The sequence below is a fragment of the Cheilinus undulatus genome, linkage group 15, assembly GCF_018320785.1.
Source record: "Cheilinus undulatus linkage group 15, ASM1832078v1, whole genome shotgun sequence".
In the NCBI taxonomy this organism is placed as follows: domain Eukaryota; kingdom Metazoa; phylum Chordata; class Actinopteri; order Labriformes; family Labridae; genus Cheilinus; species Cheilinus undulatus.
Genome location: NC_054879.1, coordinates 5,203,771 through 5,218,213, shown reverse-complemented (window position 1 = coordinate 5,218,213; position 14,443 = coordinate 5,203,771). Strand labels below are relative to the sequence as shown.

General features: G+C 40.2%; 1 protein-coding gene across 1 annotated transcript in view; it reads right to left on the bottom strand.

The window, feature by feature from the left end:
* Positions 1-14,443, bottom strand: part of wnt6b (wingless-type MMTV integration site family, member 6b) — a 48,449-nt gene that overhangs the window by 16,462 nt on the left and 17,544 nt on the right. Inside the window, exon 2 of the mRNA XM_041807498.1 lies at positions 9,820-10,040. Coding sequence (XP_041663432.1) covers positions 9,820-10,040 — 221 coding nt within the window. The remainder of the gene's footprint in view (positions 1-9,819; positions 10,041-14,443) is intronic.

Genomic DNA, 14,443 nt, shown 5'->3' with positions numbered 1-14,443 from the left:
CTGTTCATTCTCTTTATCTGCCATTACCAATCAATTTAGAAAAATCGAGTTCCAAGAAAGCAAAGGGAGTACCAGTTAAAAACATGTGCATACCTGTAAAGATTACAATCATTACTGATTTAGCACTTGACAATATCAATAATGAATTTAATTAATTGGCAGCCACTTTACAGCCCAGAGCTAGAGCCCTTGTTTATATTACAGTGGTTCGGTATCCACACACAAACTATTGTATTTTTCAAAGAAGAGCCGCAGCATCCCTTGTTTGATTACCAGCAGTGGTGGGTATGTTGATGGGCTCACTGATAGTTGCTTCAGGCCCTTTATGTTATTGAAACATGGCAGAGATTAAGAAAAAGAGGATAATAACCAACAATTAGTGATAAACCAGTAAGCTGACGTGGTTTTGACGTTGACTGTGCGTCAAAGGAGAGCATTTCTAATGCAAAGTAAGTCGACTCCTTGTGTCGACATGTTCACTCGTTCACATTTCTTGCAGTGAAGATTTTGGTTTCTGTTGTGAAATCAACTCAAACCCCTATGATAGGAATGCACACAGACATAACACAACCTCACACACATGATTTCCACACCACTTTCCTGCACAATCTCTGTGTCTTTTTATGACAGAGTTTTCAAGTCAAAAAGCTCACATTTGTACCATGACAAAAATATAACAGACAACAAATGTTGAGTTTTAATCAGAACCAGTAGTTACAGCCTCCCTTTATCTGACACACACTAAAGGACAGCATCTGAGTGTGGGCTGGCTGATATACATCTACAATCATATCTCTGTAAAGAGACAACAAAATCAAAGTCAGTTCTGAGTCAAACCACCACCTCTTATCTACATTGATTGTCCCATTCAGGCTGCATGGGGCTGGAGTCTATCCCAGCTGTCATTGGGATAGATGTGGAGTCTGCCCTGGACTGGTCACTCGTCAATCACGCGGCTGAAATATAGACACAAACAACCAGGAATGTTCTCCGTCACACATACAGACAATTTACAGACAACAATCAACCTGACGAGCATGTCTTTGGAGGAAGCCGGACTGCCTTGAGAGAAGCCATGTATGCATGGGGAGAACATGAGGCCCTGTCCAACCTTGAAACTCTTGCAGTGAGGTGCCAGTGGTAACCACTGCACCACTTTGCGGCCAAAAGTCAAATGCACATGGGCACTTTTATTAACAGCAAGCTGAAAATGTCCACATGTACAGTGCTTACCAAATTTATTAGACCACCCTAACCCTAACCAAAGTAAGGTTTATGCCACAGCTGCCCTAAATTAACAGCATTGGTAATTACCAAAATCATTTTTTATGTTTCTGCAATGGTTAATACACCAATATGTAGAAGCTCTTTAACCCAAATGATATTTTTAATGCTAAAATAGAATTATTATTGTTATCCATGAATTTTCAAATTTACTGATTTACAAAAAAACAGAAAAATAGTAAAGCACATTATGATTTCTTGATTAATATGTCAAATTATAGTTATTTACTTGCATTCATGAACAGAAAAATGAGTTTTAGTGGTTGAATGTTATGCTTAATTTCTGACCTCTCAGAGAAGCCCAGTGAGCTGGCACAAATTTGGGTGAATTCAGTTTGAAATCCCTCATTCCTGTTCAAAATGGTAAAACGTGGAGAGCTCACTGAAAATGAAAGAGTCCGCATAAAAGCACTTCATGATGCAGGATGGTCTTTGAGACAAATATGACAGGTGGTCTAATAAATTTGTTAAGCACTGTATATGGAAAATTACTCCTAATACTCCTAATGGTCCTGAGATAAAAGCCAATTAATATAGCCATAATTTCCCTAGACTCGTGCTTCCAAAACTGTGGGCCAGGGATCACTGGTCGGCCCTGGGGGTACTGGGCCACAAGAGTCCTTTATCCCCCCCCCAGAAAAAAGAAATGAAAAAGAAAAAAAACAACATGAACAGCCATCCATCCATTTTCAACACTGCCTATCATGTTCAGGGGTTGCAGGAGGCTGGAGCCTATCCCAGCTGTCGCTGGGCGAGAGGTGGGGTACACCCTGGACTGGTCGCCAGTCAATCTCAGGGCTGACATATATAGACAGACAACCAAGCACGTGCACATTCACACCTACGGCCAATTTAGAGTCACTAATTAACCTAACAAGCATGCCTTTGGTGGTGGGAGGAAGCCAGAGTACCCTGAGAGAGCCCACACGTGCACAGGGAGAACATACAAACTCTGCACAGAAAGACCCTGATCGAAAAACAAACACATTTTCTAAATCTGTGCACATGTGCTGTTCAGCAAAGCATGACATGATGACGGAACAGTTTCCCATTGTTTGTCACAGTCAAGTCGCAATGCATTCTGGGATATAGCAGACAGTATGGCAGACAGCTCACCAGTGTAGCCGACTAACTGCAGGAACTGTTGAAAAATGGATTATAAACAACATCCGGTATTGGAGTTACTGATGTGGACTGAATATTTATTCATCTTTATTCCAAATTGTCAGCCAAGTTCCAGGCTCACTAAAAAAACGTTTGGTAAGAGCTACGAATGCGTGGAGAGGGTCATTAGAAAGGCACAAAGGAGAGCTTTCAGAGGAAAAACAAGTGACTACAATTTATGGTTTAAAAGTTACCAAGCAATTGTGCTCATATTTGCTCTAAGGGTTAAAAGAGCCTTCACTAATCCACCAAGAGCCCAGCACCAAGCAACATTTAGCATTGTTACAGTGACAAGTTAACCTGACACACCAAATGGATGTGTTTCACAAATCCATCTAGAAAACCTCTCATAGACAACGTTTGGGAAAGGGCAGAGCCTTTAAAAAAAACTCAGAGGGTGACTGGATGAACGTTCTCTCTGTCACATCTTTACCGGCCAATCAGAGCAACAAAACATGTGACGAGGTGCCGCCTTACCAAGGAGTAAACTCCATAGAGAACTGCATAACGCGAACCATGGCAACTATAGACATGTCAGTACATGACTTTTGTCATTTCTTTGTTCTTCTTTTTAACAAAGAAATGTCGTCAAGTTCTGATAAAAACAGCGTTTTAGCAGCATCCACACTGATGTCTTCCGCCATAACTGCACCGGCCTCTTGTTGCTGCTTGTTTATGTCACGACTCTGCAGCGTCCAAAAGTACTGCCCCTCGATGCTGATTTCGTCCTGTCACTTTCTAACCGGGCCCAAACTGTTCAGATGGGAGCTTTGCAAGATGGATTCGCCAGTAAGAATCACGGAAACGGGTGTATCCATCTGCTTTGCAAGGTTAGTGACAAATAAAAAAACTTGAAATAAAAATGACTAATGTTAAACAGCCGTTTGCCAAGGATGTTGGAACAGTTTTAATTTTGTCGACTGACACTATGACTAAGAATGTTCGTCGACAGTCTGTTTTGTTTTTTTTTGACAAAAACTAGACTCAAACTAACAAAAATAGATCTAATCTAGACTAAAATGTAGTTTAGTTTTCATTGGACATTCAAAATCCATATTTCTTCACCGAGGGTAAATCTGTCAAAAAAACAATGCAGCTGTAGCTATTCTGCCTCTCAGCTGTAGAAAGCAGGGACCCCAGGTTTGGCATGGTGCAGAGAACACACTAACATGACTTGGTACCAGATTTAGGCAAGAAAATAAATGCTTGAACTAAAAGTAAAGACTAAAATGTGAGGACTTTTACGGAATAAAACTAGACTAAAACTAAAATGGGTAGAAATGACTAAAATGTGACTAAAACTAAAAGACATTTCATCTAAAGACTAAAACTGAGACTAAAATTAGAAATAGCTGCTAAAATTAACACTGTGTTGCGAACGGTTTCATTTACAACAGTTTGGAAAAGTTTATTATGAAACTCTTCATGGAGGCCAATGAGGTTAAGTAAATCACTAAATGACAGTAAACAACCTAACAAGAAATTTTAGGAATTTTACTTTCTTGTGTAAAACAACCATTACAAGCAGACCCAGGTAATTGAGGACAAAGGTTTCAAACAGAGGAGCACTTTGGCTTCCCTTATAGACAGGCAGGAATTTAAGATTAATTGCTTCTGTCTTTACTGGTAGATTCTTGCCCTCTTCCCCCTTTCCTTCCCCTGACTGTATTTTTGTGTCTTCTATTTTCACACTTTTTCTTTCTATCAGACACCCTGCCAACAGGTTTAGTGTCATACATTCAAATACGATCTAACAACAGCAAACAGTTTAGTGTTAACGTTCAGGAGGTACTGCAGCAATCACACACAGGATGAAGTGCTGTTGTAGTGTATATTAGCATTGTTGTGATTTGCTCTGTAGAAACAACAGAATATGCAACAATTCATTTTCTTTTATTATTCAATCGTGCATTTGGCTGATCAAGTTATGTAGACTAAAACAGGATACATGCTGTTTTATTTTTTACTCCCCCGGCTTCTTTGTATTGTGTTAACTTATAAAAAACATGCTATTTCTTTGGCATCCGTTGAAATATTTTTGACAGTTTCTAGTACCAAACATTTTTGTTTCAAGTGATAAATAAACATTTTCAGAGATAAATTCTGACCTTTTTTCCAACAATAAAAATCGTTCAAATGTATTTATTTACTCACAAACCTTGCTATTTGTAGCTCTCCTAAAGCTCAATGAATTAAATAATACAAATATTTTATTTCCAACCATATTTTTTTTTACAATAGTCCCTGGGTGTTGTTTTGTCAAATGGTTTCATTATGAAAAAAATCTAACAGGATATTTGGGGGTCTTTCTCTGGTCTCCTGCACACATAAAGGACTCACATCAGCTGTTTCAGGTCAGGTATGGGAGCATATTTGGTTTGGCACTTCACCGCGTCAACCTTGGTCCTGTACTGCTCTGGCCTCATCTTGTCCAGGCCTGTGCCAGGCCCATGCCCCATCTGTCCCAGTATCCTCTAAGAATGTTCCTAAGTGTCTATTTTCCTATTTGGCTAAACACTCATTTACGTTTGGTTTAACCGATCCCTTGAAAACAGTCAAATTCCTCACAGGGTCGTTGTGTCAGCGGGTATGATGTTAGCCTGATATACTCTCTACAGCGTGGCTGGCATTAAAAGCTTGTGTCGCCTGCTTTCGTTCCTCTTTGCAGATTATATCGTGCTTTAATATGTGGCCTCTTTTTACATCAGGTGAGTAGTTATATGTGAGTTCAACCCTCGACAGCTTACATACCACTTTATTTTACAATTACTACTTTAGAAAAATGTCTTACCGGAGTCTTCCTACTACACTCTAACCGCTAAGCCATCGCAGATCTTCTCATATTTTCATCCGGTGACAGGAAGGTAGCAGCCACTAACTGAAGCTACAGCGACCTCTAGTGGTGGGAGGTTCATTACAGTTTAACAGAGCGTTAGAGACAGGGATTTCAAGCCCATGTTCATTAAAAAAAATATAGGTAATTAGTTTAACCAACTAGTAAATCCTGCACTGGTTCACCATGTGCATCCCTAGTATCTTCCCAGCTGTCCCCTCCACAATGGACGCAGTCGTTCCTGGCGTCTGGATCAGCCCAGGTGCCCGTTGATGTGCACCTGCTATTCCCGTATCAAGCAGCTGATCCTTCCATCCCTGAGCATGTCATCATTAGACAAACGGTCTTGCCAACGATATCAAAAAATGCACTCAAGAGAAGTTGTCACAAAAGAGTCCAGCCAGCGCCTCTAGGCCTCACAAGACTATAGCAAGACCAAGGAGCTAGAACCAATAGACTATTGACTTTTGTCTGCATGCTCAGCAAACCTCTTATCCCATGCATGAGTCAAAGTCTGCAGCTGATCTCAGCCTCACAGTTTGCAGATTGATGGATTACACTGCCAAGGTAGGTGAACTGCTCCACAACTTTCACGCTCTCTCCATTCACAGAAACAGATTTGATGGCAGGCATCCCTGAATACTTGGATCTTTGTTTTGGCCCAGGAGATGTGCATTCCCAACACTTCAGCATCCTCACTCAGCAAGTTAAGAGCCTCCACAAGGACATCTGTCTCCACAAGGATCACAGCATCATCAGCAAAGTCCACATCATCGCCAATTGACACTTCACAGTTCGCTGTCCCTGTGACCCGACCCATCATCTAGTCATTACAGGTACTGAAGAGTGTGTGTCAGATGCACCCCTGCCTGACCCCAGAATCAACTGGAAGAAGTCAGAGATGTGATTCAGCTTTGATGTGAAAAATAGGTTAAGATGGAAAATAACAATTCAGTACTGTCAGTAATATTACATCATGGAAAATGAATAAATTACTGGTTGCCTTTCCCTTTTGAAGTTAATAACAGGTGTATGAAAACCACGGGATACACATCTTTAAGAAAAGAGACTCAAAGCGGCTTTAATAACATGTTTGACACATTTTTTGTTGTATCTCTGATTCCCTGTTTGTTGACTAAACACCGGCATAAAGGCTCTCTGTGGTACGAGTCAGAAAAGAGACAGGCAGCTCTCTATGAATCTAATCATACAAGAGAAAAACCAACACAGTAATTTGAGAAGACCGAGCGCTGACCCAACAGCAGTTATATTACAGACTTCAAAGAGCTGGAGGAAGATGTTAGGAGATCTTAAGAGAGATGTTAAGAGGAAAGGCAATTTTGGCTGATCATTTCAAGCATGCCCGGTCTGATGAAGAGGAGAGTCAGTCAACTGTGAATATGTCTGCTCTCAGATACAACAGCTGCCCTTGTCTTTGGAGTGCCATCAGACGGGGCTCTGACCTCAAGTTGATGCAAGGCCATCGGCTGCGCTCGTGAGGTCGTGGGTTCAGGTCCTCAGCTACTTACGGCTCAGAAATGAGACATGACAGAACCTTTAAACAGTTTTTAGTCATGCAAGGATTCTAAACTCTGTAAGGACTGATGGAGAGCCACAAAGATTATTATGGGATTTTTCCTCTCCATCTGCTAAGTACATTTAGGTCATGGGTCAGGTATCAAAACAACTTGAGAACATTTAAATGTTGAACAATTAAATGATCAGATCCAATCAAATGATATGATCTTTTCAAACCAGTTTTCCTTATCGCTCATTTTCTCAGTCTGTGCCCAGTTTAAGAATGAACAAACCAATCAGTGTCATTGAGGAGAACGAGGCAGTAGCTACAGGTGGAGTTAATTTTTAATCTAAGTGAGTAAGCAATGGCTACCGGTGAAGTGGTTTGCTTAAATTTAGCTATAGTGTCAATTTTATCAGAACTGGACATCATTTCATTATAAAAGCAGAGCAAAGAAGTGCAATAGGAAAGACATTTCTTTTCCTGATCAGCTTCAGCATGGGTTTGATTCACCAGCTGGATCTACTGATCGCTAGAAACGCTTTGATTGGCCTTTGATGAATGTGACAGAACGTTCACAGTGGCGCCACCTGGTGTAACCCTGTATGAACTGTGCATACAGTTTGTTACTGGTATACAGGGCATCAAACAGAATTGTCCGGGCCCCTGACAAACTCAGAAATTGTGCCCTCCTCATTTGTGATCCAGTGATGTATGTGTGTTGGATGCATTGGTGCTAGCCTCCCGGCTAACAGTTTACTCATTTTGGACCTGAAAAGTGTTTTTAAACTATTACTGGGTTCTGACGTTGGAATTAGTTATTTGTGCAACATTTAAGGAGCTTTTCAACACAGTTTCTGTTAATTGTTGCTGCTTCAGCTTCTCAATTTTGACTAGTTTTAACTGTTTTGCCGCTTTTTTTCCACTTTTTCCCCATATTAAAAAAAATTTTGCTTTTTATCTAATGGATGTGTGAAACACATCCATCTGGGAAAGCTTCAATAGGAAACATTTAAGGAAAAGTCAGAGGCTTTGAGAAAAACTGTGACTGGATGAACGTTCTGTCTGTCACATCTCTACGGGCCAATCAGAGCAACAAAACACGTGTTTTAGCAGCTATTGAGCTTCGCGTGCACAGCTACCAAGGAATAACACGAAACATGGCGAGTATAGACACGTAAGTACTCGACTTTTGTCATTTTTTTTCAAAAGAAACTCACTGCTGTTCTCTGTTCTTCTTTCAACAAAGAAATGTCGTCAAGTTCTGATAAAACTGGTGCTTTAGCAGCATCCACGCTAAGCTCTTTTGCCATAATTGCATCGGCCTCTTGCTGCTGCTTGTTTACGTCACGACTCTGCCGCACCTTAAAGTACAGCCCCTTGTCGCTGATTGGCCCTGTCACTTTCTAACCGGCCCAAACAGTTCAGATGGGAGCTTTACAAGATGGATTCACCAGTGAAAAACAAGGAAACTGGCGTATCCATCTGCTTTGCATGGTTACTTTTTATTGCCACTTTTAACCAATTTTTGCTGTTTTGCAAACCTTTAATGCCACATCTTTGCTGCTATAATGCCACATTATGCCCATTTTTGCTACTGTTTTGCCAATGACACAGAGGTATTCTTTACAGAATGAGGTGGTGCATTATCCTTCAAGAAAATCATTTTGCTACAGAAGGCACAGTTCTTCTTATTGTACCATGGAAGAAAGCGTTCAATCAGAAACTCTATACTTTGTAGAGGTCATTTTCACACCTTCATGGACCCTAAAGGGGCCTACCAGCTCTCTCCTCATGATCCCAGCACAAAACCTGATTCCACCACCTCTTTGCTGACGTTGGGACATGGTGGCCATCCACCAACCATCCACTACTCCTCCATCTGGACCATCCGGGGTTGCACAGCACTCATCACTAAACAAGACTATTTGAAAATGAGTTTTCATGTATTTCTGGGCCCACTGCAACTGTTTATGCTTGTGAGCATTGGATAGGGGAGGCTGAATAGTAGGTTTATGCATGACTGCAAGCCTCTGGAGGATCCAACACCTTGAGGTTCATGGGACTCCAGAGGCACCAGCAGCTTCAAATTCCCTGTTTGCTGCTTTGTAATGGCATTTTAGCATCTGCTCTTTTAATCTGATGAATTTGTCTGGTAGAAACCTTCCTCATTATGCCTTTATCTGCATGAACCCGTCTGTGCTCTTAATCAGCCTCAAATTTCTTCACAGAATGATGATCACACTTCAGTTTTCATGAAATATCTAATGTTTTCATACCTTGTCAATGGCATTACACTATTTAATCCTTTTCAGCATCAGAGAGATCCTTTCTCTTTCCCATATTGCTGAAACCTGTGGCCTGCTTAATAATGTGGGACGTCTTTCTTAAGTAGTTTTCCTTTAATTGATCTCACCTGGCAAACTAATGATTACAGGTGTCTGAGACTGACTTCAGTGATCCAGAGAGCCCTGAGACAATACCAGCTTTGAGTTCTTGAAAACAAGAAAATTAATGTTTATGACACTAAAATCCTATTTGCATAATAATTTGGAACGCGGTGTTTGTGGGGACATAAAGTGAAATTCTGGAGGATGTTTTTTCAATGAGAAGCTTTACTCCACTCTGCATTACATAAAGGAGATACAGAACTTTGTGATGGTGTTGGTCGGCATCTCCCTCACCGGAAAAACGGGGCTTGTCATCACTGGAGGCAACCTCAATGCCATGAGATATCACTCATATCTCCGCAGTCTGGGACTGAACTCTATCCTCCAAGATGGCAACGCTTGCCCCCACAGACCACCATCACCAGAGGTCAAAAAGTATGTTTCAGAAACCAACGGAAGACATCACTAAGACAACAAGTTGTACAGTCTATGTGTAGAATAGAAATGAAATGGTAATGGGTTAAAGTATATCACGAGTATATCACCACTGAGGGGTACAGAATAAGGGGAAAATTAACACACAGGGATAGTTAAAAGTAAACAAATGCATCCGTTTCCTCCAGACTCACCTTGCTGCAGTATTTTGCCAAAGTACTTGTTGTGGCTGGTGCAGTTCCACCTGCGGTACCTGAACTGGTACTGGCACTCCCTGACCCCAAGCCTGGCTCCTTTGGCCACCTCACTGACGATCTCTGGCTGAGTCTGGCACAGCTCGGCTTGCTTCCCCGCCAGCCGCTTTGCCTTCCTGCAAATACTGTTGGGGTCCATGACCAGGGGACTGCCCACGGCCCTGCAAAAGTTTCAACAATGTCAGACAACAGAAGAAAGCACTCTTGCTGCAGCGTAAGAGTTTTCTTTTGGTGTGCAGCACCTGTTAACTTAATCATTTGCCTGAACTCATCTCCAGCCACAAACCATGTATAAGTTTTCTTGCTGAAGCTGCTGAGTCTGCCAGCTCTGCCCACCACTTCTCAGCTGTGGCGAAAACGGGCTTCCTGAATAGACACGTGAGAGACAACAGAGCACCAAGTTTCCCAGAGGAATCCCAGCACTGATGTCAGATTTCCAAGTCTGGATTTTGCACTTGGACCCTACTGGGGAGAGCTGTGTGGTCCTCACAGAGTTGGACGTGAAACAGTTGGACGTCTCCTCACAGACGGGCTGTCAGTTGATCTTAATGCTAAGTTGATTTCGGTAAACCAGAAGGCAGACTTTCTAGATTTCCCTAGTGATACCACTTCTCTGGAGATTTTGCAGCAGTTAAGAGTTTCACCGCTTTAACCACACACTGAATAAGCTCATAAAATAAAATACCAGATTAAGCTGAAAAAAATGTGCATATTATATTTCCAATAAGAGCAAGATGTGATTCTATGATTGTGTGACAAAATAAATCAAGCATACCTCGTGTAACATATATTTAAAACATTAAACATATTTGTATTGATGAAAAGGGAACTTTGACCTTCTTAACTTTTTGCCTCCTTAACACTGTAGACGTATACTAAAAATAAATGTTTTATTTATTCAGACTATTCTAACTGGCTCTGCTGCATTGATGGCTCTTCTATATAAGAATTTAGAGCAGAGGTGTCAAACCCAAGGCCCGGGGGCCAAATCCAGCCTGTGGTGCAGTTATACTGGGCTCACCAGATCATATGATATTTTTATTAGAACTGGCCCACCAGTATGGGGTCTGCAGATTTCCTCCAGTATAACAATGTAAACTTAACCTGGATGATTTATAATATTCTTGTTGAGTCAGGAAAATTAAAAACGGAAACAGTAAAAATAATTTGATAAAAAGTCAGGAATGTGGGAAAGAGATTCATATTTTCTCTATATTTACAGTTTTCCATCTCACAGTAATGACCAAAAGTTATGGTTTTGACTTTTTATTTCATTTTTTAACTTTACATCTCATGACTTCTTTTTAATCTCATATTTTTACCTTTTGTATTCATAATTTTAAATCTTAAATCCTATTTTGACCTTTTAAAGTCATGATTTTGACTTTAATTTCATGTTTTGACCTTTTTCAACTCCTAACTTTGACTTTTATCTAATCTTTTTTACCTTTTAAAATCATGATTTTGACTTTAACCTCATGTTTTGACCTTTTCAACTCCTAACTTTCACTTTCATGTCATTTTTAACCCTAAAAACATATGATTATTAATTTTATATCATATTTAACATTTGAAACTCATTATTTCCATGTTTACCTCATATTTTGACTGTTAAAAATCAGGATTTTGAATTTTATCTCAGTTTTTGACTTTTAAAATTTGTGGTTTCAGTGTTCTATCTCATATTTTTCCCTTTGAAAACACTATTTTGACTTTTAATGTCATGTTTTTACCTTTTAAACTTATAAGTTTGACTTTTTATCTCAGATGTGGAGTTTTTAACTTATCAAGTAATTTTAATCACAAAATGATTTATCACCAGTTCCAAATTTTTTACCCTATAAATCATTTCTGGTGCAAATAAGGTTGACATTTTATGGTTAAATGTTGACCCTGGTAGGCCCTCAGGTTAGACCCAAGTTCAGAATCCAGCCCCTGCTGTGATTGAGTTTGACACCCCTGGTTTAGAGCATTTAGAGCATTGTTTTACATATAAAGTTCAGACAAATGGCACTAAGGATGTGTCCATCTTGTGTGGGTCTTATTTGCTGTTTTTAATCACCTTTTACATGCTTCATTTAAAATGTTTTCACTGTGTTTCTTTTTCCCTTTGTCAGTGTATTTTAATGAATTGTGTGAAGCACTTTGAATTGCCTTGTTGCTGAAATGTGCAATACAAATAAACTTGTCTTGCCTTAAATTACTCATAACTTTCTCTTTTTTATCACATCTCTCTCTCTCTCTTAACTGTTTTTTTCTGATGTTGAAATGTTGTCATTTAATCTCTGCAGATTTCAGGAACAGCTTTGACCAAAAACACGACCAGTAGAGAGGTGTTGCTCAGCTCCACTAATCTATGTTGCTGAATAAATGAAGAACTCTATTACATAAAACCTGCTCTTCACAGAGTGTACAAAGCATGACGTGATGAAGGAAAAGCCTACCATTGGTTGTCACCACCCATGTGACAACCAATGTGGGAAACAGTTGTCACTCTTCCATCCATCCATCCATTTTCTACACCGCTTATCCCGTTGGGGGTCGCGGGGTTCTGAAGCCTATCCCAGCTGCCACTAGGTGAGAGGGGGGTACACTCTGGACTGGTCACCAGTTGGTTTTGACTGTTAACAACTCAAATTCGCATTACTTTGGACCGTGTTACACCCAACACTGGTCATGACACCTCTGTCATGGTGGCCGCTGTAACAAGACATGGACCATTACAACTATAAAAAATGTTTATTTCATTGGCTTTGAGATGCACATGAGTATTGGCACCACTGGAATTTTTCCACAAAATACACCATTTCTCACAGAAATTGTTGTGATTACAAATGTTTTTGGTATACACATGTTTATTGCCTTTATGTGCATTGGAACAACACAAAAGAACAGAAGAAAAAAGTCAAAATTGACACAAAACTCAAAAATGGGTCGGACAAAACTACTGGCACCCTTTTAAACTGTGGGTAAATCATTTTATTTCAAGCATGTGATGCTCATTTAAACTCACCTGTGGCAGTAACAGGTGCTGGAAATCTTGAAATCACACCTGAAGCCAGTTAGAATGTATAAAAGTTGACTCAACCTTTGTGTTGTGTGCCTGTGTGTGTCACACCAAACATGGAGAAGAGAAAGAAGAGCCCAGAATTGTCTGAGGACTTAGGAAGCAAAACTGTGGAAAAATATGAACAATCTCAAGGTTACAAGACCATCTCCAGAGAATATAATCAAGAAGTTTATAACCATGGAACTGTGACTAATCTCCCTGGACGTGGACGGAAGAGAAAAACTGACAACAGAATGCAACGCAGGATAGTTGAATGGTGGATAAACATCCTCAGTCAACTTCCACACAAATTCAGCCTGTCCTGCAGACTCAGGGTGCAAAAGTGTCAGCTGGGACCATACGTGGTCATCTGAATGAGATGAAGCGCTATGGCAGACCGAGGAGAACCCCACTGCTGACAAAGAGACATAAAAAAGCCAGACTGGATTTTGCAAAAATGTACCTGAGAAAGCCTCAATCCTTCTGGGAGAAAATTTTGAAGACAGATGAGACTAAGGTAGAGCTTTTTGGAAAAGCACGCCATTCTACTGTTTACAGAAAACAGAATGAGGCCTACAAAGAAAAGAACACAGTACCTACAGTCAAACATGGTGGAGCTTCAAAGATGTTTTGGGGTTGTTTTGCTGCCTCTGGCACTGGGTGCCTTGACTGTGTGCAAGGAATCATGAAATCTGGAGACTATCAAAAGATTTTGGGCAGCAATGTAGGGCCTAGTGTCAGAAAGCTGGGTCTGCATCAGAGGTCATGGGTGTTCCAGCAGGACAATGACCCCAAACAAACCTCAAAAAGCACCAAGAAATGGTTGGAGACAAAGCGCTGGAGGGTTCTGAAGTGGCCAGCAATGAGTCCAGATCTAAATCCCATTGAACACCTATGGAGAGATCTCAAAACTGCTGTTGCAAGAAGGCACCCTTCAAATCTGAGTGACCTGGAGCAGTTTGCAAAAGAAGAGTGGTCCAAACCAAATATTAAGTTGAGGGTGCCAACAATTTTGTCTGGCCCATTTTTTGAGTTTTGTGTAAAATTATGTAAATTTTGTCTTTTTTCTTCTGTTTTTTTTGTTCTGGTCCAATGCATATAAATGAAATAAACATGTGTATACCAAAAAAAATTGTAATTGCAACAATCTCTGTGAGAAATGGTGTATTTTCTGGAAAAATTACAGGGGTGCCAATACTTTTGTCCATGACTGTACACAATCCCACATTTTTCAAAAATCTCTATTTTATTTATTTGTTGTTTTAAGATTAATTTTTGGCTATTTGTGCTTTTAATGATAGAGGAGGACAGTGGACAGGATCTGAAACAGGCGTGAGACCACTGGGCCATTTGCACCCCAAACATGTCTCTTATATTTCAATAAAGTTAAATGTTTTATCTGTTAGTCTTCAACATATGATTTAATGAAAATGACATCAAAGTTGACCCTGTGTCATCCTCAAAGCCAGAGACATTATAAGAGGTACTTATATGAAGATAACTGATATAATCCTC